The sequence below is a fragment of the Hibiscus syriacus genome, unplaced genomic scaffold (assembly GCF_006381635.1).
Source record: "Hibiscus syriacus cultivar Baekdansim isolate YM2019G1 unplaced genomic scaffold, ASM638163v2 tig00110201_pilon, whole genome shotgun sequence".
Taxonomy (NCBI): domain Eukaryota; kingdom Viridiplantae; phylum Streptophyta; class Magnoliopsida; order Malvales; family Malvaceae; genus Hibiscus; species Hibiscus syriacus.
The window spans coordinates 2,409,605-2,436,615 of record NW_024062624.1 but is presented as its reverse complement, the minus strand read 5'-3'; the positions used below and the strand labels follow the sequence as shown (position 1 = coordinate 2,436,615).

The 27,011-nt window shown below is 33.2% G+C and overlaps 1 protein-coding gene and 1 long non-coding RNA gene across 2 annotated transcripts; one reads left to right on the top strand and one right to left on the bottom strand.

The window, feature by feature from the left end:
* Positions 1 to 502: 502 nt before the first annotated feature.
* LOC120218858 (protein argonaute PNH1-like) lies at positions 503 to 7,216 on the bottom strand. The gene is made up of 23 exons (XM_039215759.1): positions 7,086 to 7,216; positions 6,183 to 6,532; positions 5,892 to 6,100; positions 5,664 to 5,810; positions 5,430 to 5,563; positions 5,234 to 5,343; positions 4,759 to 4,865; positions 4,503 to 4,641; positions 4,291 to 4,407; positions 3,919 to 4,026; positions 3,718 to 3,789; positions 3,477 to 3,599; positions 3,200 to 3,359; positions 2,849 to 2,970; positions 2,641 to 2,778; positions 2,426 to 2,568; positions 1,916 to 1,978; positions 1,675 to 1,738; positions 1,464 to 1,599; positions 1,297 to 1,370; positions 1,080 to 1,174; positions 968 to 999; positions 503 to 780 (listed from the first exon to the last, which is right to left on the bottom strand). The coding sequence occupies exons 1-23, from the start codon at positions 7,090 to 7,092 to the stop codon at positions 611 to 613; spliced, it is 2,820 nt and encodes a 939-aa protein (XP_039071690.1). The 5' UTR covers positions 7,093 to 7,216; the 3' UTR covers positions 503 to 610.
* Positions 6,552 to 27,011, top strand: LOC120218859. The gene is made up of 3 exons (XR_005525269.1): positions 6,552 to 6,853; positions 11,516 to 11,520; positions 27,000 to 27,011. It is a non-coding gene; the product is annotated as an uncharacterized LOC120218859 (long non-coding RNA).

The following is a 27,011-nucleotide window of genomic DNA, read 5'->3' as shown; positions in this document are numbered from 1 at the left end:
TTAATTTAATTATTTTGTTGCATAAATTTTCTTAGCAGGGTTTACACACATATACTGCAAGTGTGACGTGACTGTTTTTCCCCAGTGTTTTTTGGGTTGAGAATCTGGGAAACGAATTGATGGGGACAGCAGTAGTGGTGATATTTTTGGCATGCACAATGAAGTTTTTTCAGTTCAAATCAGTTGCCATCAATTATCTAATTTGTTAAAATGTCGATTTTTACATTTAATTTGCAAGACAGCTCCATTATTTGTTCAACAGTTGTCCCAGTTTCTCAAGACCAGTAAAATGAAATGCGGTCGATTTTCAGATTGGAAATCTCCTTAAATCACTACAGGCTGTGTATAAATGAGGTAAAAAGAAGACCAGTCAATTTTTTAATTACCATATTGAAAAGACTTGCCTGTGTTTTGACCAGCAATGTAATTCATCCATTCATTTAGATCCTAAAAGTCTTAGATAGAATTCTGGCATTTGCTTTAGAAGCCTTTGTTAATCCGCTAGTTACTACAGTCAAGTTGTTGGTTGCGCTTTTTCCAAAACTAAAATGTTTACACTATGAACACAACAAGCATATACGTATCTTTCTTCAACCATCCCCTTCCCGTTCTAACAGTAAAACATCACGTTCTTCACCTTCTCTTTCAAGGCCGGTAAAGGCCGAACCGATGATCCATTGGTTGTGCGCGTGCTTCGTGCTTTACCATTTTCAGATGCCTCGGGTTCAATGTAGAATCGAGCTCGGTAGGCTGCTAGATGAGCATAATATGCCGGGGGCACTGCATAATGTAAAAGAAAACATATTTTTTTTATGCTGTTACAAAATTTTAGCAAATTCCCCAAGCCAAAGAAAGTAATTCAAATGATTTCTTGTTATGTATGAAGTTCCCCATCAATTTGTCACAAAACCATGCAAATGTGTTCAAGCATGCTATGAGGTTATGCAAGTTGCAGATTAGAAGTTACCTACTGAAACAGACCGCGTGCACCGAGCATACCTGCAATAAAGTGAATCCATTAATGTGAATATAGCAACAAAGATGACTGATATGGCGTCAAAACGAGTTGAGATTCTTACGTGTAACAGAGGTTGTTCGTTAGAGACTGGATTTCATCCGCTGTGAAGTTATTCTCATCCCAGAGAACATGATAATGAGCAGGTCTACTTGTCCCCTGTAGATTGCCAGTTTCAATTTAAAAACATATTAAGACATGAAGTTCTAGAAGACTAGCAGTAGCATGCCAACCAAAAATCCACAAATCTTATGCTAAACTACCAGTTTCTAATTCCATACCTGGATTCCGGCATGGCTACACAGATAGAAGTCGAACTCTGTTGGATGACAGATCTTGGAATCCACCACAGTACCTACATTTGGAAACTTCAAGTATATATTCATCTTTAACATTTTAATTAAGCAAACCGTGAACCCGGGAAAGAACAAGAAGCATAAGCATTTACCAGGTAATATATTTCCACTCTTGTCAGTGCTGCTTCTGTCATTGTGATTGTTGGCAAACAACCTAGTATGATGCCTCTTCTGAACCACTATGAATGTAACTGGAGGTTGGTAACTGGGTTCCAGTGATGCGCAGGCCTAGACATTAACACAGTATTAGCCTATAGGATAAAAGCGGTAAACCGGCACCGAATGTCTTTATGTATGACTAACCTTTCTTATGGCATCGAGTTCATATAGGAGAACCTGGTAGAATTGGCCTTCACTCACACCATCTCTACACAATTTTTTTTAGCAACATTAGAAAAACCTTGAACTAATAGAGTAGCTTGAAGCTTAGCTATTACTTAAGTCTGAACAGCAATCTAATAGCAAATGTTTTTGGAATCCAATCAAAATGTAAATAAGCTTATCAAGATATAACTGTAAATTTTCTAATCATTTTAGAGTGTACCTGTAAAAGATTATCCTCAGTGGCTTTTGTCCAGTGGCCTTTTTAAATGCAAGTAAGAGCTCCCTGCATTGCCAATGAAGTTAACAAATTTACTTCAGTATATTTGCAGTAGTTCTCTCTCTTGGGATCGAGTAAGTGCAGCAGATTATGGTGCTTTGACTCTTCATTTCATGAGACATCCGTGACCGACATATATTTAACATGGATATGGTATGAGCCTGTATATAATATGCATATACACAACACACACCTAAAGCCTTAAAATTGTAAAAGGAACCATAATTTGAACTCAATGAAAATGAGTTAATGCAGCAAAATAGTTCAGAACTTGAAACACTTGTCTGAACAATTAGCAGGCAGTTCGTTCATATACGACCATGTTGAAGAGGACCAAGATGACCAATTGGCTAGAACTTTGAATTATGGACTTCAATTATAAGATTGGACAATAAATGAATGAATGAACGATGAGCTACCCGATCATGATGATAAAATCTTAAATGAACACACCTGATCATGCCTCCAGCAACTGTTCCTCGTTGTGGATCCTGCCAAGTCTTGAATAGATCTTGAATAAGTTCTTGCCTATGAGGCTGAGCACATACCAGGCCAGCATACTTTGTCACTTCTGGCCAGTCTTGTGAGGCCACAACCTGTATTTCAGAAATCATTAAGGCTATGGAGTAGACATATTATCGGCTTTTAATATAAAGGATTTCACTTACAGCAGCTATCGACGGATTACAGTCCTCTCCGGACTCTGGATGAGTTACGTCAGCTCCAAATATTATCGTTGGAATGTCACTAACCAAAGGAATTCTCCAACTTAAAGCATCTAAGAGCACAGTATTTCTTCCTCCCATCTTAAAAATAATGAAAAACGGTATAAATGTCATGTTTAATCAAGACAAAAGATCATAATTTATAACAGACCTTGACGTTTATTTTAAGTGACAGATTTGCCAAGTACTGTCTGCTAATCTTGAAGACATGCTTTGTGAGGCAGCATTGAGAAATCAAACCCAGATCAGTTTCACAAATTCGTTTAAGATCACCTGAATGCAGAACAAATCGTTCATAGTATAGACAAAAGCTGCATGTCTCCTCTCAACAGCTGGAGCCGAGAGGGCTTCGGTTTAAACCGAGTGAATGAATTAATGCTTGAGACTGGTGTGCAAAACTTGATGCTCAAATGTTAATTCTCTACTTTCATATGCACGAATTCTTTTTTCTTTATTATTATTTTTATTCAAACAGATTATATGGTTGCAAGAAGGGGCATACCATATAAGGAACCATTGTTGTCCGGAAGAATGGCAATGAGTAATTCCATTTCTTTTCTTTCAAGTTTGTTTGCAGCAGCATGATATACATATTTCAATGCCTTCTTAACTTGATCGGGTCTTGCTGAATATATAGGAATTACAGGGTCTCGATCAAATTCCTGTATTTAATAACCAAATTTATCAAGTATTCAAGCACTGAAGGGTGTCCATTCGAAGTAGTTCGAGAGATGAATTAAAGAACTGAGTTTAGTGAAACAAAGGTTAGGAATATTCACCATGCCAGATATTTGGCACATCTGAACTAACTCCTGACAAAAACCATGTGCGGTGCTCTCTTGAACACTTCGTGAGAAGTTGATACAAGCCCAGTATCTTACAGTGCTTCCATTTATCACTTTCTGCGGCAAGCCAACAAAGAATTGTCTTTCTTTAGATAGAAGTAACATGCAGTTGATATACAGTGATGCCATTTCTGGTGAAAGTCTAGGTAACTTTCACCCCTTTATATAGACCAACCTTGTTCATCATATTCCACTGACCAACTTGGGGCAAATATTCTTTTTCTTTTCCAGTGTCACTATACTTCAGCTTTAAAAGAAAAGAAGATAAAAGGTAGAAGATTTTAAATAGTGAAAAGCTGAATTGAATAGATCATGTAAAGAATTGACAGTGACTGTACAAAAGGGAGAAAAATGACTAGAGTGATTTCAACATTACCCATGGAGCAGGAAGAACTCGAGCCTCGATTGATGCAAGCTTGCTGCTTATATTGATGCCAAACTCTTTTGCATAAGGATCATGTTCATAATCATTCTGTTGAACTGTCTGTAAAGACACTAAATAACAGTCAGACCAATTCCGTCCCTCAGCTAAAGAACACATGCACTTTCCAAGGTGGTTTAAAGGATTATCATCCAATATGTCTTGTTGAATGTAACGAAACAACAAAGGAAGGATGGTTGTTATACTGACATAGACCCGTGATTTCCAAACAATAAAACTAATGACAGCTTTTACATCGTATCAGTTTCATATGCATCCGTTTCTATGAACAAGACAGAAAATACTCCAAGGAGCTGTGTTTAGGACCTGTAAGATGTCCAATTCTTGTTCGTGTGGTCTTTGGCAAGAAACTTTCAGCAGAGAAGTAATCTGTTTCTCATTCAGCCCTTTAGTGTATCTCTGTCCTTCAACTATCTTGCAAGCCTGGGATATCATATATATATATATATATATATATTAGATAGGATGGAACTCTAAATGCTTCATGCAAATCTTAATGAGAATTGGGCTGTACGCACCTCCATAGGCAAATAATTCACCTTCTTCTCATTTCCCACTTGAAGACAAGGTAAGTGTGCATATCTAATGGTATACCCATACATCTCTTGAAAGTACTCGACAACTGACTTCATGTTCATGTGCTCATCAAGTGGGAAACTGATGAATGAAAAACATAAAAGTTAATTTCAGGAAAAAGTCTGGAAGATGCAAAGACAACCTTTCAAATCTAAGAAATAGGAGATCAAGTTCAAGAAATATATATATTAGACACACATTAGCTCCCTTGTCGGCTGAGTTGTTAACCCCGAAACTCGGTATTTTCTGCGTACATTTCCTCTGTGAGTCACTTCCACTTTTACGCCTCTAAGTGCTTTCTTAACCTATAGGGCATGGCCGAAAAGATAAATTTGCAAGTCTTAGCAAAGGATTAATTTAAACTTACGTCACGTTAATGCAGTTTCAAAGTACCAAACTGTTGTCCCTAAAGTAAGACGAAACAAGGAAATGTTGCTGCAGCAATCATCAGTATTTGCCATTATGTTTTTTTCTTGTCGTAAGCAATAACAGAAACCAGATTAGAAAACCCAGATTTTTCAGGTCATCAAATATTGCAATCTGTGTTATGAATACTACGGTGTTTCAATGTGGAAGATACAGAACATATGTAGGATTTTCCAAGAATGCCACTTGTGATAATATATATGCATTTCAAATAGAGGGCCACCAAGAGTCACACATTATGAAATACCTTGACACGATCTGCATCTGACATTGGCCTTGAATAAACATCTTTACCCAAAATTTGAGCAACAAAATCAATTACAGGTAGTGGTTCTATGAAGGCAATTGTAGACATATCTAACACAAAATCAGATATTAGTGTAAAAACCGGCTGATAAAGCAACGACTCAATCAAATGAAAATGTCTAGAAGGTGGTTGTTACCAATATTCAGTGACAATCCCATCTGTGTAGGCCTTATACTCTGGTAGAAGCCACGCCATGATTCAACGCCACCACCCAATGCTTGTGGTTTCTTTATATTAGGAGAATAAAGGAACCTTCCAACTGATAAGTACCTGCACTAATCGAATTAATTAAAGAGTACTGAGAAGTTAGAATCTGCTGCCAATGGCATGAGTGAAACTGAACACAGGTTAAAACAAATAAGATTGCTACCTTTGAGCCGCGAGTTCCCTTAACACAGTATCAATAATGTTAAGGGCTCCTTGAGGGGTGTCAACTTGTTTCCCAGATAGAAGGTTGCGCAATTGTGACATACTAGCGACAGCTACAAACTTTATAGTCACTTTAAATTCTCTTTTCCTGATTAAATAGCCATATTTGCATCAAAATTCTTAGTAGTTTGAAAAGGATAATTGGAAACAGTTTTCATGAATGAATTACCTAACACCGCCTGTTTCTTCATTTTCCTCAGTCAATATTACAGTGAACACCTTAGAGGTAAAAGGCAGTGATCCAGCAGTATATAGGTTTTTCCTTCCATCATAAACAGGAAGCTTCATCCCCAAGTCACTGTTTCTATAAAGTTTAACCAGCTCTGTAAGGATAGCCTTGTCCAGTTTACGAGAAGCAACTTCTGGGTTTATTTCTACCTGTTTCAAAGAATTACACAATTATAATGATCACATTTCAGTCTCAGCATTTCAAATTCAACCTAGTTTATATTTTACTTACTCTATAATGACTCAAGTCAGATCCTGGTATCTCAGCAAGAAAATGGTTGGCTTTAACGATACACTTGGTTCCCAACTGACCATAGCCAGGTCTTCTATAGAGCATAAGGCTCTTGCATGGAGTAGAACCCGTGCTTGGCTCAAGCTTCCCATCTTGTAACCTATCTACTTTACACCCTCGGCCTCTTCTCCTTCCATTTCTCCTTCCAGAACTATTCTTACCATCTTCAAATCTTTCCCCGCTTTTGATGATCATTTGGGGTGATTTCTTCTGATTCATGGAACCCTTTACGGGTTCCCTTGACACAACATAGTTCTCCTTGAGGTCTCTCATTTGCATGTGAGGCATTTCTATAAGACCAAACAAATATTCACCAATTTGTTGATATAAAAGTAAAATGTTATATCTCAATGAGAGCACTAAAAGTGAGAGAAAAAAGATCGGGAAAAAAGAGAGGGATTGATGCACAAAAGGACGAGAGAGAGATCACAAAGTGATAGCTAAAAAGACTAAATTTGAAAGGTAATGACATAACATTGTACACGTTTTCTGCAAGAATCTTACTACGAGGGATTTGTTTTTAGAAACCAGTGCAAACAACTGGAAAAACACACGCACACGAAGCAGTGCAACGGTTGCAGCAAATTAAAAAGAAAAGAAAGAGAGGATATGTATATAGGCATCAAATATCGACTAGTCTATATAGCTCTCTCTGTATATTCTCTTGAATACAATGACCGAAAAAGACATGCAAACATGCATAAAAGCAAGAATCCACGGCACAAAGATTCAGAAATCGTCAACAAAAGAAACAAAGAATTGCATAAGTGAAGAAAGAAATTAAAAAACACCCCATTTGTCTATTCATAAAGTTCATGCAAAAACATTTAATCATATATGTACCATGCATCTATGAACCCAAAGTTAATTTCTTGTGTATAATTTCTCATTTCTTCCCTCCCAAGGAGTCAACTCTCGAGGGAAAGAAAAAAAGAGAGAAGATTTTTGGAACAAAGTTGAGTGAGGAAGATGGACCACCACATGTTTAACATATATCCATAGATAGCCACATTGAAAGCCTGTAGCTGTGGCGCCTTGGGTCCATTAGCAGCAGTGCCGTTGAAGGCTGCATTTTTTCTCCAACTTCTTTGCAGGACAGCTTATAATCTAGCATGTTATACGCTACTTTTTTTTTCCTTTCAAAGGGGGGAGGCATAAAGGAACTTTAACTCATCCCAAAGCATACCCAACAGTGACTAAACATTAAAGCACTCGACAACCCACACAGTCATTTCAACAGCGGCAACAGAGTCGCAAACACAGTACGAGACAACACAACAGATAGGAAAATCAGCGCCTCAAATGTGATAAACATCAAACATTTAGTACCATCAATCAACTTAAGGCTTAAAAATAACTGGGAGATATTGATAAAAACTCTTGCAGAAGGATTTTACTTTACACTTAAGTAGATTTCGTTGTTGTTTAATAACCGGACACATTGTATTGTTCTGAAATCTGTCTTTTTCCACTTATGCATTGGGATACGTTTAGCTGCAATTTGTCAGCTGGTACCGTTTTAAAGAAAGAGGGGGGCCATTGCAGGAAAGGGGTCCTTTTTTAAGCTTAGAAAAAGAGGACGAAGAGGGTAAATTTCAATACTTACCAACCATGGGATTATTACAGGACATGAAGAACAATCAAATGATATGTCCCTTTCAAATTTAGTGGATGACGGAACTGGTCCGACCTCCCCAGTTAGGTATTTGATTAGACTTGGGCTCAAATCAAATGGCCCATTATGGCAAAACAAAATTATACACAAATGTTCCTTTGCATTCACACCTGGTATATATTTTTGGATTTTAAGACTCGATGTGGTTTTTTACTTTTCTTTTCTTATAGACAGACACTTTAGGTGATGTTTGATTTGATGTAATGTTTATGAGGGAATTGTAATATGTAGGAATTAGAATCTAATTCCATATTCTGTTTGGTTGGCAGGAATTGGAATACAATTTCATATTCTGTTTGGTTCGCAGACATGTCAGATGAATTTGATTTAAGTAATGTAAAATGACAGAATTGTCCTTCTTATTTTTTTACTTTATTTTAGTTTATTTTACAACTTACATGTAGTAATATATTATAAAAAATTAAAAAATATTAAATTTTCATTTTATTGATTGATTATTCATTTCAATAAATTATAAAAATCATGCTAATAAACATTATAAGTTAAAATCATCGCAATCAAAATATGTTAATAAGTTACCAAAAGATAGAGTAATATTTCGATACATTCCAATCGGAGTATGTTAATTAGTTACCAAAAAATATACCAAAAACTATTTTTATTTAATATATGAATTAGAAACTCGACCCGACATGACTCAAAATAATAAAAAAAATTATTTTTATTTAATAAAAACATTAACTTAATTGAAAAAAATTATATATAGAGGGGTATTATTGTAATTATTCCTAAATATATAAGGTAAAATTTTATATTTTTTCGGGTCGGTCCGGTTTTTTTCACCATAAATCAGAACCCAACCTGACCCGAATATCACACTTAAAAAAACCTGACCCGACTCGACTTGAATATCACACTTAAAAAACCCGACCCGACCCGACCCGAACAAAATAAAGTTTCATCCGACCCGACCAGAAATAATAAAAAAATATTTTTATTTAATAAAAACAATGACTTAATCCGATCCGACCCAATCCGACCCGAATATCACACTTAAAAAAACCCGACCCAAATATCACACTTAAAAAACCCGACCCGAACAAAATAAAGTTTCATCCGACCCGACCCGAATATATGAATTAGAAATTCGACCCGACCCGAAATAATAAAAAATTATTTTTATTTAATAAAAACAGTGACTTAATCCGACCCGACCGGAATTATATTAATTTTCAGGTTGGTCCGATTTTTTTCACCCTAAACCCGAACCCGACCCGACCCGAACAAAAAAAAGTTTCATCCGACCCGACCCGAATATATGTATTAGAAATCCGACCCGAAATAATAAAAAATTATTTTTATTTAATAAAAACAGTGAATTAATCCGACCCGACCTGAATTATATATATTTTCAGGTCGGTCTGATTTTTTTCACCCTAAACCCGAACCCGACCCGAGCCGAATATCACACTTAAAAAAACCCGATCCGACCCGACCAAAATAAAGTTTCACCCGACCCGACCCGACCCGAATATATGAATTAGAAACCCGACCCGACCCGAAATAATAAAAAAATATTTTTATTCAATATATGAATAAGTTACCAAATGATTGATGAGAGTAGTATAGTCAAATTTCAATTCCCTCATTTGATGAAATTGAATTCCATCAGGGATTCCAATTCCCTTGAAAAACTTGAACCAAACATGGGAAAGTGGTGAAATTGGATTCCAATTCCAAGGGATTCCATCCAACCAAACATCACCTTAGTGTTATATTGAGGAATGAGTTTCAAATTTTCATTTGTAAAAAGAATCCTAGTTAAAGTTTATGTTTGGTTCTTAATTTTTTTTTTGTTTAAAATAAAAGATATATGTTTAATAATTAAAAATATTAATCTAAAGCATTTTTGTTTCTGATTTGATATGGGATCTATGTTGACATGAGGTATGGCCAATATGGTCGATTTCAAGACATGGAAATGCCAACAAATTGATAAGAAGAGATAAAGATTAAAAACCAAAAGACAAAATACTCAAAAGATACTCATCACCGTCACAACCCACTAAAGAACCCTTTATTCTGTATTTCAAAATTTAAAATCTATTTATTTATTATATTGAAGGTTTATTATTATTATTAATAATAATATTCAAATTTATATTCATAACATTACTATTAATTATTGAGTTCTGATAATAAAAAATTTCTAATTTTATGTCAATAAATTGAATTCGAATAATGATGTGTGTAGGGTGTCACATCATTAAGATGGTTTAGGACGTCTTTTATATAAAAAAAACAAATTTAAGAATAATATGTAGAAATTACCAAGCTTTATAACTCGTGTACCAATTTAGTCGATTTATGTGTGTAATGGGTTTAAAAGATAGTTTGAACCTAAGTAGCCTTTCTCGCTTACCCTTAACCTAGAGGGAAATGTGTGTCAGATTAGTCTTAAATGGCACGGATAATGCATAGTTTTAGATAAAAGAGAAAGTTTAAAGAGAGAGGGTTGTGAATCTGGGAACGAACCTTTTGCTTTTACGTTTCCTTTATAGAAACACCACGTTAACAATAAATGCGGTTATTTCTTCATCAGCTTTCTCAACAACCAGGATTTCCAGCTTCCATACTCTGCAATTTAAGAATATATACACATTTTAAAGTGCTTGTTCATTTAATGGGGACATAAATAAAGCAAAGATCACAACAGTAGCTGCATTGCCCCCCCCCCTGCAGCTTAGATATATGTGTGCAAAAACTGCTGCTGCGGCTATATATAGCTGGCCTATATGCAAAAACAAGAACAGAAACCAGGTTTTGGTTTGGTTTGGGTTGGTTGGTTTGTTAGTACTATAATCTTTGCTCAGATATCAAAATTCAGAAAGATAGAGATTTTGGGTAAGCCGATGAAATGTTGACAATTGGAATCCGGACTGATGGGCGTTGGTGGTGGGGTAAGTTCTTGTAGGGATTTTGTGAGCATATTAGGTAAGTGAACTGATCACCTATAAAAAATAAAATAAATGGAAAAAGAGAGATTTCCTGAAAGATAGAGATTTGGGGTAAGCCGATGAAATGTGACAATTGGGAATCCGGACTGATGGGCGTTGGTGGTGGGGTAAGTTCTTGTAGGGATTTTGTGAGCATATTAGGTAAGTGAACTGATCACCTATAAAAAATAAAATAAATGGAAAAAGAGAGATTTCCTGCATGATATTAAAGCAAAACTGCATATATATGGACATTATTGAACAACACAAGCAAGCTGTCAAAAGAAAGAGATAAATGATCATTAATGTGCGTTGTTGATGAACCAAAATCATAAAATAATAACAATAAAGAGAGAAAATTGAAAACTTGAAACCCATTGCAGATAACAAACCTCTATCTTAAATTCACAAGAAAAATCCTAACCTAGTTGAAGCTTGAAACCTTGAAGGATAAAAACTCCAAGAAAGGGGAAGATGGTTGTATTATTTTTGTTCTTTCTGCAAATGATGAAATTTAAAACTGCTGCTGAAAAAGAAAGAATGTCTTTGTTGGAAAACGAAGTTGCATGAATATACTCGGAAACCCAAAGCAAGATGTATGAATAAAGATCATGGGGAGTCGAGTACTTTAGGGAAACCAGAAATGGTTCTTCTCCTAAAGGATAACTTATTATTATTATTATCAGTCGTAGTACCATTTTTATAATGATTATCCGCTTTACTTCCATCAACGAACACTCACCACCTTTAAGAAAAGGAACTTTAAAAGAGAAAGAGTGTGGGAAATAACTTTGTGAGATAGATTCATTGAGCTTTTCAAGCTTTATTTTATTTTATTTTTTTATAGTTTACAACTTATAGAACATGAAAGCGTGCGACTGATAAAAACTGATAAGCTTTTTTTATACTTAAATTACAGCAAAAGAGAAATGAGCTTTGAATACTAAAATCAACACGCGAAAAAGCTAACGCTTAAACTTTAACTAATTAAAAAATAACCAAAACCAAAAAAGAAATCAATTAATTGTGTGAGATTCCATACTCTGATATACTGATAAAGCAAAGATAAGCGAGAGGCAAAGGCAATGGCTTTCAGTGCTTTTCCAAGCAGCAGGTTTTATTATATATATATATATATATATATATATATATATATATATATATATATAAGTGATTGCTGAAGAAATATATATGGTTTGAATAATTGTTTGAAAGAGAGAGACCGGGTGTCATGTTCCGGCGATAGGATGCCGGAGCCAGGAATTGAGATTCCGGTGGAAGAAAATGAGTTGATGTATGTGATGGTGAAAGGAGTGCAAATTGTTAAAGCAAAAGCTAGGGGTTGGGGCTTTAAAAAAATAAATATAGGAGAGGAGGCCGGTTCTGGGATCTCCTATCGAGATCCTCATATACTAGATTACTGGTACTGCTAAATTATATTCCTTCTTTTTATATAATAAATATATTTTATTTTTAATGATATATATAATTGAGCATAAAATCTTATAATAATGAACTTAACATTTTGAAATTAAAAATATAATATAATCATATGTGATATTTAATATTTATGAATATACTAAATATTTAATTTATTTACGGAATATTAATAGATTTTTGTGGTTGAAGTAAACAGTATGATTGATTTGGTTGAATGACAAATAACCACCGGTTTTTAAATTCGCAACGCGGTTTTTAAATTTTTAAATTCGTAATGCGGTTTTCAAATTCGTAATGCGGTTTTTAAATTCGCAACGCAGTTTTTAATTTCGCAACGTGATTCTTCAAAATCGCAACGCAAATTTCGTTTTCGCAACGCTAATTATTGATATAGGTAAACACAATTATTCGCAACTCAGTTTTTAAATTCGCAACGCAAATTTCACGACTCAAATTCACCAATTTCGCGATTCGAATTCGCCAATTTCGCAACTCGAATTCGCAAATTTTGCAACTAAATTACAGATATAGGTAAACTCGGTAGAAAAAATCCGGTAAAAATCCGAATTCGACAATTTGAAAACTGAGGTGTGTTTACCTATATCTATAATTAGCGTTGCGAATTTGAAAACTGTGTTGCGAAACTGAAGTTCGCGTTGCAAATTTGTTGGTTATTTTCGCAAATCCAAAAAAAATTGATTAAAATCGTATATTATAAGATATTTTCGGTCACTAAAATTATTTTATCTTGTAAATACTACTTAATTATTTATTATGAGATAATTATTATTAATTACTGATTATATTTCTTAATTCGATACTTTTTATGCTCCTTTGTTTTGTTTTCATTTTTCAATGTAGACAGAGATACCGAAGGTCAAATGACCAAAGAAATTGAGATTTTAAGGGGTAACTAAAATGTGTTATTCCTTAGTTCAAATATTACTTATACACAGGTGTCACTTAGCTATTGGTTGCTTTTCCATCTATAGTTTTTATTGGTGTTTTCCCAGAAAGAGCCACTCAAAAATACATCATTTCTCAATATAGTCCAAAAATCAGATTAGTCTCTAAAACAAGTCTCGTTTTTTTTTTAGGACAAACTCGATTACAATAAGAGTCAAGTTCTTCAATTATAAAGTTGGTGTGGACTTTTGTGTCTGGAAAATGACTGCAAACATGTATTCATATCCTCATTATGTAAATTAAACTCTTATCAAAATTAAATTCATTTGTAATCTGACATATAATTTTATATATAAGAAATTAATTATGATAGGAGTCGAAATTTTATTGAATTAGACTCTCATTGTAGTGAAGTCCATTTTTATAAAATTATATGCAAGGTTGTAATATTTGATTCTAGTGAGAATAGAGTTCGTTTAATGATGACACAATTATAAGTTTAGATAATCTTTCAAGCTTAAAAATTCAAGTGGACGCTATAGGTGAACTCGTCCCATAATTGCACTCTATTAATAAAATCCGTGAGTTCCAATAAATATATATATTGATAAAGTAATTCATTAGGCAACATAATGCAAAAGAAAGTGTAATAAAGGTCCTAGGAAAAGGTTGAAAAGCAGCTTGATTCCCCTGAAACCGAAGAATCGGGCAGGTCCGTCTGTAAAACGTTTTGCGATATCGAAAACTTGGTAACTCGTTGGACACAACACAACATAGCATTATCTGGAATAGAATTCTGAGGAAATGAATAGGGTTTCCAGATCTAATCAGAGCTAAATAAAAGAGAAAAATGGAATATAAATGGGGTGCCCAGTTTTATGGTGACATATAACTGTTCCATCATCTGTAAAAGTTTGATAATGCAATTTGCTTTATGCAGCAGATCAGGATTGGGTTGCTACCAAATTAGTACTTTGCTACATATATATATATTATATGATATATATGCGTACATTGATAACACCATTTGATTAAACATGACATCAGATTCCATGAAACAAAAACTAGAAAACATTGGTAGCTGGTAATACATATCTGTGTGAAGTTTTGGTTCAACAGATATGTCCAAAATCCCAAACTCTTTCTCTTAGACAATGTTCTTTACCGGCGCCTTACCACTGAAAAGAGAGGAGGCGTTTCAAAACTGAGCAACTGGTCGGTCAAACTGCGAACCCGGAGCCGCTGGATTTAGGGTCATGGCACGTGACATTTTTGTAATATTTGATTCCTTTATAATATTAATCTGAATATATATCATGTAACCGTAGGTGGCGTGGTTTAGAAAATGAAAAATATGACATTTTATTAACATCGGAACGCAACATAAAACTGAAAAAAAAGGAGAAAGTAAAATATCAGTGCGTTGAACCATAAGAGATGGGATTTTTTTAAGCTTATGTTCAATATTTGAATTGTCATTTTCAATAATATTAAATTTTAATATTTAGATTTAACAACTACAAGAGTCTTTATTAGTAAGGGTGAGGCTCTACTCTTTACAAAAGATTTATATATGTGAATATATATAAAAGAAGCTAAGAATTTTATTTCGTTATCATAATAAACGAATAACAAATTATAAGATTTCGGATATCATTTGATGTATAGATGCTCAACAGCCAACAGTTTAAAAGCGCAAATGGAGTCAAGACGTGTATCTTTGTGTACGTTGATGTAAAAGACAGATATATTAATAAATTTAATCTTTATTCTTTTAATTAAAAATATTAATCATACTTTAAAATAAAAATATTGATTAATATATTAAATTTTAACAATATTGATATCACAGTTCGCATAATAGTTTATATGTACTACGTGAGGGGATGACATAATATTTTTTATTTTTTGTTTCAAACTAATACATAATATAAAAATAATATGAAGTACGTATTCACTATCGTACATATTATCATATCAATACAATTAAAATTTTGGGTAAATTATACAAATGGTCTCCTAATTATATGATGTTGCTTTGTTTAGTCCCCTAACTATTAAAAGTTACAAAATGGTCCATTGACTATAAGATGTTATTTTGTTGAGTCCCTCAACTATTAAAAGTTACAAAATGATCACTCTACTATTCATATATTTCCTAAATTATCCTTTTTCATTAAAAAATTGAAGCACGTCTGAGATAGACATTAACATGCTAATTGAGATATGACAAAATTATATATTAATGGTGTTTATTGGCACCGCCATTGCTTTCAAGCACTAACTCACCAGGATAATGTTTCAAGCACTAGCTCAACGACATAAGGTAAACAAATATTTGATCTAGAAAATATAACTAAAATAATTATGGGATTATATTTTATCATATATCAAACAACAAGTTAACGTCCATCTCAAACGACATGCAATTTTTTAACGAAAAAGGACATGTTTGGAACAAATGAATAGTCGAGTGACCATTTTGTAACTTTTAATAGTCGGAGGACATAACAAAGTAACATCATATAGTCAGAGAACTATTTTGTAACTTTTAACAATAAGATGACTCAATAAAATAAAACTCTATAATCGGGGACCATTTATATATTTTATCTTAAAAAATGAATGTCGGAATCACTATGTTCATGAAAAGAATAAATGTTTAACTTTTTTTTCAAAAAAAACAACCAAATGTCTAATTACACTGTTTGTGAGAGGCTTGGAGTCAAATTTTATTCAAAAAGAATAATAGTTAAACAAAAAATATATAAATGTTAAGAGTTATTAATTAAATTGAAAGATTTAGACAGGTGACAAGTCACAAAAAAATTTAAAGTGATACTTAGGAATAATATATCATGCACCGAAGATATTTTGGTAGTTTTTAAATACATATATATTATAAACTTGAGATAATATTATTTTTTTAATTTGATAAAATGTTTAATGTAATAATATACTTTTAAAATATTTAATGTGATATTTAAACTGTTATTATGTATATCATTGGCAAAACTGCCGAGATAATGCTTGTGGGAAACTTATATTCCCAAAATAATCCACGCATGCTATTATTTACCCAAATGGGGTGTTTGTTACAGACGACATGCAAATGCTTGAATCTCTCGGCGTCATTAGGGTTATGTGGGTTTAGGGTTTTTCGATGTCTTCATCCAAAGATCACTCGGCGTCTTCAACTTTAAGTGAAATGGAGGTCTCTCGGCGTCTTCAAAACAATTTGCATTCTAATATGGAGGTCTCGGCGTCTTCAAATTCCAACTTGGAGGGCTCGACGTCTTCAACACAACTTCCATTCTCGTTGGATCTCTCGGGGTCTTCCATTGTGGAGCAAAACGATGAAATGGTTTGTAACAATGAGGAAGATCATGAGTGTTAATGATTTTAGTGCAGGTTGGCCCACACAAAATAAAGAAAAAGTAAAAGAAAGGGTAATAATGCATGTGATAATAGACAATCCATCTAAAACAGAACACAAAATAACTTTCCATACAAAATTGTGTTGAAGACGCCATGAAATCAGCTTTGTTATGTTTGTTATGTTTGGCAGCCATGAAATTTGCAGCAAAATCAGGAAATCATTGGAAGAATAATGCACGTGGGGACGGGATTAGATTTAAAACAAAGCAAACTTTGATCAAAGTGAATCAATAATTCATGATAAGTGGTATAAAATAATACTTATTTGATTTAAAACAAATAAAAAACAAAAGAAATGGGATTGAAAACAAAGCAAAAGTAAAAGAAAGGTGTTGGAATTACATGCATAGATTACGTTAACAAAAGTAAATCAATAATGCATGAGGCCGGATCACTTCATTATAAAGCAATTATAAATCAATGGTGACAATGTGAAGCAACAATGCATCGAATATGATTTATAAAATTGGGGATAACTGAGTTCAGGGAGAAGTTAGAAAAGAAGAGAAGAGGAGCTTGCATGTTCGAGAGTTATTTTGGGAAAAAAATGAGAAAAAAGTTCAAATAAAGAAAGAAATAAATCAAATATTTGGTAAGTTTTATGTAATTTTTATAATCGTTACATGATTATAATTTTAAATAGAAATTAATTAGATTGATTTTTTTATTTTAAAGAATGAACTATATTTTAGATTTTGTTATTGAGTAATATAAATTGTGAGACTAGTTATTATGTGTAACACCCCAACCCGTACCCGACTCGAATACGAGTCCGAGGTATCACTTTGACTTTTAAAACTTTGACTCTTAAAGAAAAACCCCGGGAATTTAAAACTTTGTTTAAAACAAAATACGTTAATTTACATAAAAGATATCATAGAATACAAACTCGATCAGAGTGTTCATAATTAACGACTTATTACATGCCAACGCTCTTTACACAACAAAATACCTACTTTGTCGATTACTTCTGATATTCTAATAATAATAATGTCCTTGCTACTTCTATTCTTGCTCTTCTCGTTTCTTGGTACCTACGTGTAAATCACTTACACGCTAAGTCATAGACTTAGTGAGACAATAAATAAACATGTAACAGTAGATTCATGAATATGCATTCTTACCATTTGATCATGATATTTCAATAAGCATGTATATATTTCATAGGGGTGTGCAAATCCGGGTACCCGGAACTTCCGGGTCGACGATTTCTCGGCCCGTGTCCCGACCCGGATATTACGGGTACCCGGTAATCGGGTACCCGGATTTTGCGGGTACCCGGGAATCGGGTACCCGATACCCGGTTTTTAATTTTTTATTTTCAAATTATTAATTTAAAAAAATATATACACAAATTTAAATATTCGAAACTTCGAATTACATACTCTAATATCCGAACATAAAATTTAAAAGTTTGAAATACAAAATATAATAATCCATAATATAAATAATTCATTATATTTTATACAATTATATATAAAAAATAAAAAAAATAAAAACTAACCGGGTACGCGGGTAATCGGGTACCCGGAAAAACTAGATTTTGTGACCCAGGCCCGAACCGGGAAATGTCGGGCCGGGTACCCGATCCGGCCAGGTAATTTTTTTTAGAGAATTACCCGGTTTTTTAGATCCGGGTCGGCGGGTCGGGTCAACCGGGTCGGGTAATTTTGCACACCCCTAATATTTCATATGACATATATAACCAAGTCATGCACATATGAAACTTATCTTTTTGCATCACTTTCACTTTAATTTATATTTCAATTGCCCATGTATATTGTTGTTGAGAACATAGGTATGTGAGTACATTGAGGTTGTGCACTAATATTGTCACCACAGCACGTATAAATTCCCTCATGGGCACCGAACATTTGTTCAGTATTCGTCCCGAATGACTGCTATATATGTCCCGTAGGACCACTACGTTCCGAAGGACTACAATACCCTCGACTATTGGCATGCCAACTATACCTATAGCTCTCGTATCATATATTTATGGTCATTTACTATGAATACATTTCTCATCACTTGTTCTTTCTTTTTTGTCACATACCACATGTATGTGTAACCATATATTTCATATCATATCACATGTATCATGTATTGCATATTCACATGTCATTTCATATATTCACATAGCTTATCTCATTTCACATTGGTCATGTCTCATAGCATATATCACATATGCATATAATTATGTATATCATATCATATATCTTATGTTTTATGCTCTTATGTCTATGCATATCATATAACATATATAATAACCTATACCCATTTGATGTATTCATGCACATATAAGAATCACAAATCAAATAACATTTTAGGAGTCACTTCTTACCATAGTAACTCCATCACTAGCTCATCGCAAGCCAATGTTCGTTCAATAATATAAGTACAATTAAAATTGCACTCACCTTAGCCTTATTTGCTTTGATTCGATCCTAATCCTTTGATTATTCCGGAACTTGTTTATACTCAATATCTACATAAATATAACATTTTAAAACGACTATCAGAAGCCTAAACCTTAAACTTGATGTTAACAACTTAAACCAAATTAAAGAACCATATTCCATTTTTTTCATTTAGAGGGGAATCGATACCCCCAGGGGAATCGATACCCCCTGAACATACTGGAATTTTTCGTTCAAGAGGGGGAATCGATTCCCATTCATAGGGTATCAGTTCCCTCTACCCATAAATTGTATTTTAAGCCCGAAAATCATCAATTCTTCTATTTTGAACCCCTACCATGTCATTAAACTCAACTACCATTACTTAAACCAACTTAAATCCATGAAAATCATCTATAACTTCAAAATCCTATCATTCATATGTAATTCAAGAATCATACTCAAATTTCGATATGTTCTAAATATAATTCTAACACTTCATATTCCTTAATTAACATGATGACAAGTCAAATTTAACTTCAAATTCAACTTATCAACTCTTTTTCATAATTTCATATAAAATTTCGTTTCCTTTAATCTTTTATAACTTCTTCATCTTTTGATCATAAGACAACTTAAGCTTTCCTTAAGCTTAGTTATCATCTAATGATCAAAACCTAACCTTTAATTTAACAAATAACTAACAAATCAGAAAACTCACCTTATGTTGTGGCTCTCTCTTGTATGAAGGAAGAAGAAGAAGAATTCTCTGGATATTACTTCTTTCTTCTTATCCTTTTACCCATGTATATATCCCCAACATATCACATTTTAATTCATTTAATGGTTAAATGGCCATTTTTCCCTTTAATTCCTTTAATAATTACTAACAATCCTTTCAGATAAATCATTGAATTATCCAATTATTCTACTTTGATCACCAAATTCTGAAGTTTTACAATTTAGTCACTAACCCGTATTTTTGGATGTTACATTATGATTTAACATATTTTAAATAATATTTTACGTGTAGAGAAAATGAGCAACAAAATTTTCACGATTGTCCATTACAATGAATATATGATGGAAAATGAGGCCGGAGTTATTTTTTAGTCTGAAGCACATATAAATATGATGTTTAAAAGAGACATCACATTTGTAGAGATGAATGAGAGGATATAAAGAATAATTCATGCTAAAGTTGATGGTTTGAGGTACATATTTATTGTATGTCCCAATCCGGTCAGGTATGCTGCAATACCACTTGAAGACGATGATGATATATAAGTATGGTTGAATTACATGACTCAACAAATATTCCAATTATTGAGTTATTTGTTGAGTTGTGTAATGTATATAATGTGCATGGGTCATCAAGAAATGCGGTTGGAACTTCATCTCAAATGGGTTTTAAGAGTCATTTCAGCAGCTTTGTGGTGATGTTGGAAAGTGCAAATGAAGTTGGTGGAACATCTGGAGCCGCAGAGTATGACGCTGAAAACCGCTGGGAAGAAATACTTGAAGATTCCAGTGAAGATGAAGAAACTGAGAAACCTCCTTTGGCTGAGGATGACGCCATGTTCGATGGTGATGAAGTTAATATCAATATTGATGAATATTCATCGTATCAACCTACCCCTCACATGCAGGAGATTGATTATGAAGCAATAAGGGCACCTGAATTCCTAGAGATGCCACATTTAACTTCAGGCTACATGAGTGAATCGTCCGATAACTCTGGTGAATTATCAGTTGGGAACCAATACAGAGGAAAAAAAGAAGCTACACTAGCGATTAAAGAGTATTGCATAAGAGGCCATGTAGATTTCAAGGTTGTAGAGTCCAACAAAAAAACTTTGTACGCGAAGTGTGTTAAATATGGACCTGAGTGTAAGTGGCTGATTAGAGTGTCCAAAATACAAAGGCAAGATGCTTGGGTCATCACAAGGTACAATGGTCTACACACATGTTTGCAAAACTCTATCGAAAAAGACCACCAATTACTGGACTCCGATGTAATTTGTCAATATGTGAAGGTTTTGGTTGAACAAAATCCAAGGATCTCTTGCTCGGTGTTGGTTGCATCTGTTCGAGACCAGTTCAGATACAATGTAAAATACAAACTCATTTGGCATGCGAAGGAGAAGGCAATGAGGTTGATATATGGTGATTGGGATACATCATACAATGAGTTACATGATTTGTTAGGAGCTATGAAATAATTCATTCCTGGAACCATCGTGAAGTCTCAGACTATGCATGCATACAACCGAGAATGTCAACTTGTTCAAGGGAAGAAAATATTCTATAGACTCTTTTGGGCATTCAAGTCATGCATAGAAGGTTTTCCATTTTGCAAACGTATGGTCCAAGTAGATGGTACGTGGTTATACGGTCAATACAAACATATATTATTGATAGCAGTTGCGCAGGATAGTCAATGAAATATATTCCCACTTGCATTCACCATCGTTGAAGGAACGACGACAGAGGCTTGGGACTTCTTTCTGACTAATCTACGTAAGTATGCCATCCGAGAAGAAGGAGTTTCATTGATATCCGATCGAGGATCAGGCATTTTGGCAGTAATTGAATGACCGGGAAGTCGTTGGACACCTCCGCACATATATCTCGCATATTGTATCCGTCCTATTGGTAAAAATTGTATTGAGAAGTTTCATAACGGCCGAATTCGTAGGGAGATAATCAATATGGGTAAGTTTTATTTTAAGCATTTTTACCAATTTATGTGTTTGTTTATAAATTTACTTTAACACAATATCTATTTTGAAACAGGATATGAACTACGACAACCAAATTTTGACAAGATATTGGAGGATTTGAAGGCCATAGATAAGCGCGTTTAGAACTGGGCATCGAAAATCGAGCGGGAGAAGTGGTCACAAGCATATGATGGTGGTCGGAGATACAGACACATGACTACAAACCTTGCTGAGGCCATTAATTCAGTACTAAAAGGTACACGTCATCTACCAATAGCGAATGTGGTGAATAATACATACTTTAGGTTGGCTAAATTTTGGTGTGATAAAGGCAAAGAGATCGAGTGTCTGATAAATCGCGGTAAAATCTGGGCTCCGTCGGTGGTAGAAGCAATGGAAGCAAATGAGCGTATGGCAACCTCAATGTATGTTCATGACTTCGATCGAATTGGATATACTTTTGTTGTCATCGCATGTATACGTCGCAACGAAGTAGCAGATAGAGAATCATTTACTGTTAATTTACGACAAAGATGGTGTGATTGTGGTCGCTTTCAGGCATGGAGATATCCATGTGCTCATGCAGTCGCTGCATGTATGCATACTGGAATCAATTCATACACTTATGTTGATGAGTGCTTTCACCTACAAAGGATTAAATATATACAACCATGAGTTCAGACCGATCCCAAATGAATCTTATTGGGATAATCGAGATCATGATGAATGGTTGCCAAATCCACTACTTCGTAGAAGTCTGACGGGTCGACCAGAATCTACTCGTATTCATACCAGTATGGATATCCATATTAGAGAGAAAGGCCAACCGAAGAGATGTGAATTATATAGAGCTGAAGGTCATTCAAAAAGAAATTGTCCAAACCTCCCACGGTACATGTCTCAGCAGTAATCTTATTATTTTATAAATTTGTTAAACAATTTTATAAATTTTTAGATTATATTTGATTCAATTACTCGATTATTTATTACTAAAGGATTCGAACTGAAATGGTAAAATTTAATGATTTAATAATAATGATTTAATCATTATTAAATTTTAACTTTAATAATTTGATAATAATTAATAGATAAATTTAATGATTTAATAATAATTAGTAGTTAACTTTAATGATTTAACTTTAATGATTTGATACTAATTATTAGTTAACTTTAATGATTTGATACTAATTATTAATTAACTTTAATGATTTGATACTAATTATTAGTTAACTTTAATAATTTAATAATAATTAGTTGTTAACTTTAATGATTTAATTAATAGATAACTTTAATAATTTAATAATAATTAGTAATTAACTTTAACGATTTAACTTTATGATTTGATACAAATTATTAGTTAACTTTAATGATTTGATACTAATTATTAGATAACTTTAATGATTTAATAATAATTAGTAGTTAACTTTAATGATTTAATAATAGTAATGATATTCGATTCAATTACTTCAATTTGATACAAATAATTTGAATAAATATTAAAACTCTTGCCGGTGTCGGTGTGTTGTTGAGTAATAATGTTGAGGAGCACGTCGGTTTCGTTGTGGTCGTTACACTTGTTCAGGTGTTTGTTCATCATAACCAACCTGCTCATTCATCGGGGGCATAGGCTCCGGTGTTGTAAATGATATTGTATGATCAAAAGATTCTAGTGGGATATTATACATTGCCTCTTGTTCTGCTTCACGGTTAGAAGAACTGCCACTCCTACTCCCAGTCCTTCTTGGCTTCTCGGGTTTACCAAATTTTTTCGTATACTCTATAAATTGTCTTATTTCTCTGTTCGTTGTCAAGAATGGCTTTCCATGTTCCCAAAAAAATTCAGGTAATCCGAACTCTGAAAGTCAAAGTCATCCGCTTGTATGGGAGTGAGCATTGACAAGTATGAACCCCTATTGTTCAAATGATTGATATGGTTGGCATGCCTCACCGACCCTACCCCGCCCATCTAATCGATGGAGAGCATCATGATTTTCTGGAATGACTGGAATAGGTTGGTGGAACCCGAACTGCCTCAACACTATCGGCAAATTACTATTTGGTTCTCAACATTTTCAAACTTTGTAATTTACTCTTATTCCTTAAATTCTTTCAAAATTATAAATTCTTTCAAATTTAACCAATTAAGCATACAATACTAAATTCTAACATAGTATACCAACTTTTAATAATTTACTCTTATTCCTTAAATTCCTCAAATTTTACAAAACGATCCCTAATTACTATTTGGTTCTCAACATTTTCAAACCTTGCAATTTAATCCCTAAATTTATAAATTCTTTCAAATTTAACCAATTAAGCATACTAATACTAAATTCCAGCATAGTATACCAACTTTTAATAATTTACTCTTATTCCTTAAATTCCTCAAATTTTACAAAATGGTCCCTAAAACTTTACAATATTCCAAAATGGTCCCAACCTTATTTCAAATTATGTAACAACATATAAATCATTATTTCAGAGTCTAACAAAATATAATCAAAAAATTAATAAACTTATGAAACTAAAATTATGAGATCAATATGAAACCTTAAACCTTTAAAACAAGAATCAAATGAGATATAGGGCTTGAGTTTAAATTACCTCAATTTTTCGACAAAGATATGGCTATGCTCTGTGATTTTGCTTCTGCTGATCGATCTCCCTCTCACTCCTTCTGTAATTGAAAGCTCACAATGAATTGCCTAACCCCGAGCACTCTTATAAACACATTCGTAACTCACCCCGTGCATGCATTATTGGACTTATTTGTTAAGAAGACGTCGAGATTTCCATGAAGACGCCGAGAAATCCTTACCCAAATGTGAAGAAGACGCCAAGAAATCATGTAATAAACCAACAATTGCATGATACAGATGTACAAGCCCCCCCATATGCAGACGTGCAACCCCCTGCTCAACCCGTGATTTCTGTGCTCACCCTGGGACATGGAACAACATCTCCCTGCTCAACCCATGAGAAAAACATCCAGTCCCACATACACAACACTGAAGACGCCGAGAGTTCCTATAATGAATCCAACTGATGACGCCGGGAGATCAATCACACATTCACAGCTCCCACACCACTGAAGACGCTGATATTTCATATAATGAATCCAACAACACTGGTAAAGACGATGGGAAATCATATTCCCTGTGTAAAACGCCTCATTTGGGGAAATAATCGGCTGAGTGGATTATTTTAGGAATTAACGTTTCCCGCATGCATTATCTCGGCAGTTTTGTCGTATATCATTATAGTACATAGAAATTTTCATTAATACTTATTGGTCATATTGACTCAACTATTATAACAATAGTATAATAATTCATACATCATATTAAATATTTTAATAAAATAAACATACTACATTAAATATGTTATTGAAATATTATGTCGAATAACAACTATGATAATAAACATTTCATGAGAAAACATCAAACTAAAACGTCCATAAAAAATATTGAATAAACCCAAACCTGATACATGTGGGGCAAAAATGCCAGGATAATGCAAAATGGGAAAAAAAATTCTCATTCTAACGTGGTTCTAACATTATTTCCCCATCTAAGGCATTTTCTATAGTATACACCTAAAGACCAGGAGATATCTCGGCGTCTTTAGGCTAAAATTTTGCTTGTGGAGGTAGATGGAATTCTCGGTGTCTTTAATTGAAATAGAGTTGTAGAGGTAGACGGAATTCTCGGCGTCTTCTTGGTTTTTCGTTGCTATAGTGAATGTCCACAAGTTTATATAAAGTGGGTTGCTCCGCAAAGAATGATGAAAGCACCAAATTTTTGCCATTTTACACATTTCCAAACCTTTTCTATTTGGCTGGTTGCACGTGGCATTCTATTTTCATATTGTTAAGCACTAGTCTTAAAATAATGTTAAGCAATAAAATGTTCTGATGAACAGGGATGTAAAATCGGGTAATCGTTCAGGTTTCAGTCGGATCCTGGTAGGTCGGGTAAAATCGGATACAGGTCAAGTCATGTAAATTTGATGCTTCGACTCGGATCAGGTCGGGTCATTTTCAGGTTGATTTGACACCAGATACAGTTCGAGTTCAGGTCGGGTTACTTTCAGTTATGATCGCTGACAGTTCAGGTCCGAAGCAGTTAAAAAGCAGTTAATAAGTACGGGTCAATTTCAGATGCAAATAAATTTTGGAGAACTAAATTGAACAAATATGAAATTAAAAATAAAAATTTAAATAAATTAAACAACACAAAAGGGATCAAATCAAAATAATTTTAAATTGTGAGGTTGAAATTAATACAAAAAAGTACTAAATTATACCCATTTAAAAAGTTATGGGCCAATTAAAAAATAGAATTAAGTAATAAGTATGGGTCAATTTCAGATGCAAATAAAATGTGGAGGACTAAATTGAATAAATATGAAATTACAAATAAAAATTTAAATAAATTAAACAACACAAAAGGGATCAAATATGAAAAATATTGTAAAATGGACTAGATTACATTCATTTTAAAAGTTGAGAAAAAAATTAAAACAACTATATATATATATATAAATAAATAGTTTATTAAATAAATATGTATTATATATATAAAATATAGTTTATAGATTATCTATAATTATAATAATATATTGTATAAATTATATAGTTTATTAATATAAACTATATAGTTTTTATATATAGTATATATAGTTTAGGGTTTAGGGTTTAGCATTTATAGATTAGGGTTTATGGTTTAGGATTTAAGAGTTAGGATCTAGGGTTTAGGATCTAGGATTTAGGGTTTATATTTATATTTATATTTATATAAACTACATACTATGATTTATATTTATATACTATATTTTATACTATTTATATAACTATAGTTTATTTATATACTATATTGAACTATAGTTACGTATGACTATATGTAATATAGTAAACTATATAGTTTACATATGAACTATATAAATTTTATATACTAACTATAGTTTATACGTAAACTATATAGTTTATACGTAAACTATAGTTAGTATATAAAATTTACATAGTTAGTCTATATAGTTTATACGTAAACTATAGTTAGTACATAAAATTTACATAGTCTATATAGTTCATATGTAAATATCAACTATAGTTTATATGTAAACTATAGTTAGTATATAAAATTTATATAGTTCATATGTAAACTATATAGTTTACTATATTTACATATAGTTCATACGTAAACTATAGTTCATATATATAGTATATAAATATA